Source organism: Limulus polyphemus, unplaced genomic scaffold (assembly GCF_000517525.1).
Source record: "Limulus polyphemus unplaced genomic scaffold, Limulus_polyphemus-2.1.2 Scaffold5876, whole genome shotgun sequence".
NCBI classification, from domain to species: Eukaryota; Metazoa; Arthropoda; class Merostomata; order Xiphosura; family Limulidae; genus Limulus; species Limulus polyphemus.
This window is the reverse complement of record NW_013671486.1, coordinates 23601-27577: the sequence shown is the minus strand read 5'-3', so window position 1 is coordinate 27577 and position 3977 is coordinate 23601. Positions and strand designations below refer to the sequence as shown.

The following is a 3977-nucleotide window of genomic DNA, read 5'->3' as shown; positions in this document are numbered from 1 at the left end:
GTTGTTTTGATCACCTGTCTCCAGAGACCAGTATTTTTTATTAATTTTATGCAGCTTCCAAGAGTAACAACGGTTGCTATATTTTTTATGCCTAGAGGATAACATGCTTGATGTATCAACACACACACACACACACACACTTCTGTGGACTTAAATTCATTCACAAAGAGTTCATATTAATGAGAATATTACCATATTTACATGGACTCATGTCCATGACACCAGATGGAAGATGTCTTCTTGTGCTGAAACAACTATTTTCAGGATTTTCTGTGCTGTTAGCAAGCACGGATGTTTTGACGGTAAAACGACGACTCTTCATGCCAAAGTTCTTAATTTCCTCCTTGTATTCCAGTTTCCAGCTTCTGAAAAACACATGATAATAAATACACAATTTGACTTCGAAAACTATCTGAAAAACTAAATACATGGTCTTCCATGAAACCTTACAATTACCCATCAAGTTTCTCTTCCTATGATGCACAATATCGTCAACTTGAGAATGATAGTTTACAGTACCTACTGCAAATTATTTTGTTGGTTTTGTTTTTTAATTTCGCGCAAAGCTACACGAGGGCTATCTGCGCTAACCATCCCTAATTTAGCAGTGTAAGACTAGAGGGAAGGCAGCTAGTCATCACCACCCACCGCCAACTCTTGGGCTACTCTATTACCAATGAATAGTGGGATTGACCATTACATTATAATGCCCCCATGGCTGAAAGGGCGAGCATGTTTGGTGGGACGGGGAATCGAACCTGCGAACCGCAGATTGCGAGTCAAGCTCCCTAACCACTTGGTCATGCCGGCCCGAATTATTTTATGTGCATATTTTTAAGATGGGATCAAAATAAAATGTAAGTTCAATTAAGAAAGATACAACTCCCTTCATAATACAAAAGTTGCATATGAAGCACCTTATTGGGAGAGAATATCAAATTTACTTTTCAAAGAAGGGTGAGATGCAAGAACTACAATAACTGAATATAAAATTATTAAATTACAGTAAACTAAGTTCTAGTTTCTGATAGGAGACAATATCTCACATTTATCTACGACACTTAAAATAAGGTTGTGGTGATTGGCTATCTATCACTGTAAATGTTAGTAGCCTATCGCCAAAGTCCAATTAGTTTTTATTCTACATTTTGGCTTCTAATTTGCGACACCTTCAAGGGGAGTCCCACGAAGGACTATTTATGTGGTGGCAGTGAATCCTAGGTCTACCTCATACAGAAGACCCAGGACTAAATATCCTTGCCACTACCACCACAGAAATAGTACTTCTTGGGACTTTCCTGAAAACAGAAGCAGCTCAACAGACGATAAATAGGATAAAAACTAGTTAGTAATTAGTATTTAAACAATAATGATACATAATTAGACTTAGGTGGCCATATAAGGCTACTAACTATAATTCTCCAGCAATGTTTCCAAGCTTTCCCAAATAAAAACAAATACATATGAATTTATAGTACATGTTGATTGTACCTAGTTGTGTATCTGTATACATATACAAACCTGTGATAGTATATCACTGATGAGCTTGTATCTTTTCAAATGTAACATGCAAACATGGCTAAGTTCTGTGGTTAATTTAGCAGAAAAATAAATTCATTTTAAAATAACAAACTAGAGGGGATAATTTGCAATATAGCAGTAGTTAAGGAAACAATGCAATCACTTAAACACCTTACTTGGCATATATATAAAAAAAAGGTTAAAGTTAGCTATTACACTATTGAAATAGTCTTTTACTGAAGAAACTGCGTGTTTCTAACCTGCACAAATCTGGCTGGAATATAGTAATTGTGTCTTGACCTTCTTTCAGTGGAGGATTAAGTTCACCATCTGGAACAGAGAGAGAGAGAAACGATAATAAAACTACTTTAACATACACAGTACGATAGTCGATAGTGAAGAATTATTAAAGATATACAACCTAATAAGAATAAGACTGAAAACAAACAACTTCTGTGCTGTACAACTTTCCTAACTTGTAGAGGAAACAAAGGTGTTTTCTCTCAAAAAACAAATAACGCAGAATAAGATTGCTTTTAATGGCTAAATTTACTTCCAGACAAAATCATTTTAAACCTTTCAGTGCTGAATAAAAATTTAATTCTGATGTCACAGTGCTGAATATTTTAATATACTTTCCACAAGGACAAAAAAACCATCACCTTATGTATTTGAAAAGCAATTACAGAAAAACTACACAGAATAAACTTTTCACAGAATCAGAATCATTTATGTTGACAAATGTTAACAACTGCACTGTGTTGACTTTAATCGCCATTAATGCCAAATGGTTTAACTACCCTCCTTTCAGACCTGGTGACAATATAATTGACACTTCTGAATTAGCAATCATAAGAATTTATAGCTCGTAAATGGCATTATTTAAAACTGACTATATATATATTGCACAATAAACATTGATAATTTTTTAATCTAACTTAGATTTTTTGGTAAATTTATAGTTTATAGTGAAATAAAAATCATTAATGTTACCCAGTCCTACCATGCTGTTACACATAGTAGCCTGTCACCACAGACCAGAAAGCCAGGTTTCACAAAAACTCATTAGTAATGTACTATCATCAGCCTAATGACATCAAGAACTAGCTCACTTTGTTGGAAGAAATGTAACAAACTATCATCTAAAGTGTTAAAACTAATATTCATTTGTAGAAATTATGTACAGTTGTTTCAAAGAAATCTCCAATAAACTCAAAGCTCACTGTGGAATAAAGAACACTGTAACATCCCTAACTGCCTTGTCTCAAAATGACTACTGCAGGAGTTCTTGTAAACCCAAATTAAAGAGACAAAGTAACTTGTTTCAAGGTAAAAATATAAACATATCAAAGAAGCCTAAAAATTATCATCTTCATATGCTTAAGTTATTGAAAGGCACGTGAACAAGAAAGGCTCCACACAAGGACTAAATGGAGATCAATGGCAAATACGCAATAACAAATAAAATAGCTACATTTCAAGTGACATACATTTATGGTTTTATTAGCTACAGATACTTGGAAGCCATAAAATCAAAAATGAAGCAGGTCAAAGTTTGTTTCTGACGCCACCAATTTAAAAACAAATTATCATTTTTAAACTGTATGAGCTACAAATGATTTAATTTGTCCTCATAAAAACCATGAGATGTCAGATTGAAAGGAAAAAAAGAAAAATGAAAACTGAGTTCATAATGGTCAAACAATAAACTAACATCTTTTAACAATTTGAAAAATATTAGACGCAAGTTTAAGAGTTTTAAAAATGAAAGACATTTTGCGTATTCCATATCATCCAACTGCATCAAATTTAATGGATATTCCTGAAGCTTATGGCTACCTCTGATGGATGGTTTTTCCTTCAACTGTACTAGGCTTATTATACTAAATTTCTGCTATTGACTAAGCTCGTATCATAAGTCGGCAACTGTTGGAGCTTCTTTAACCATTATTAAATGAAATATAAGAATTAGAGAAAACCGATAAAATCATACAAAGTAAACTTGATAAGAATTCTATCTTTGAACTCTACCACTAGTGGCTATTTTTTGAAAACTCTAACAATCCATCTTGTGTTGTACTTTTCATACAAAATTATACTGCCTTTGAATAAAATCTTTCAAGATTTCATTAGTTGTGCACCAAATTATTGAAAGTAATTCAAAATTGAGAGTGGTGGGATGTAGCTTGATCCAAGCGTTGTCAGTACGAGTATACAGACTGGTGGAATGTAGCTTGATCCAAGCATTGTCCGTATAAGTATACAGACTGGTGGAATGTAGCTTGATCCAAGCATTGTCAGTATAAGTATACAGAGTGGTGGAATGTAGCTTGATCCAAGCATTGTCAGTATAAGTATACAGAGTGGTGGAATGTAGCTTGATCCAAGCATTGTCAGTACGATTATACAGAGTGATGGGATGTAGCTTGATCCAAGCATTGTCAGTACGATTATAC

The 3977-nt window shown here is 33.9% G+C and overlaps 1 protein-coding gene across 6 annotated transcripts in view; it reads right to left on the bottom strand.

Annotated features, from left to right (window-relative positions):
- Positions 1-3977, bottom strand: part of LOC106473092 (scavenger receptor class B member 1-like) — a 25942-nt gene that overhangs the window by 7864 nt on the left and 14101 nt on the right. For all 6 annotated transcript variants that reach the window (XM_022401588.1, XM_013933773.2, XM_022401590.1 and 3 more), the window contains exons 9-10: positions 1782-1851; positions 193-365 (exon numbers count right to left, since the gene is read on the bottom strand). In XM_022401588.1, coding sequence (XP_022257296.1) covers positions 193-365; positions 1782-1851 — 243 coding nt within the window. The remainder of the gene's footprint in view (positions 1-192; positions 366-1781; positions 1852-3977) is intronic.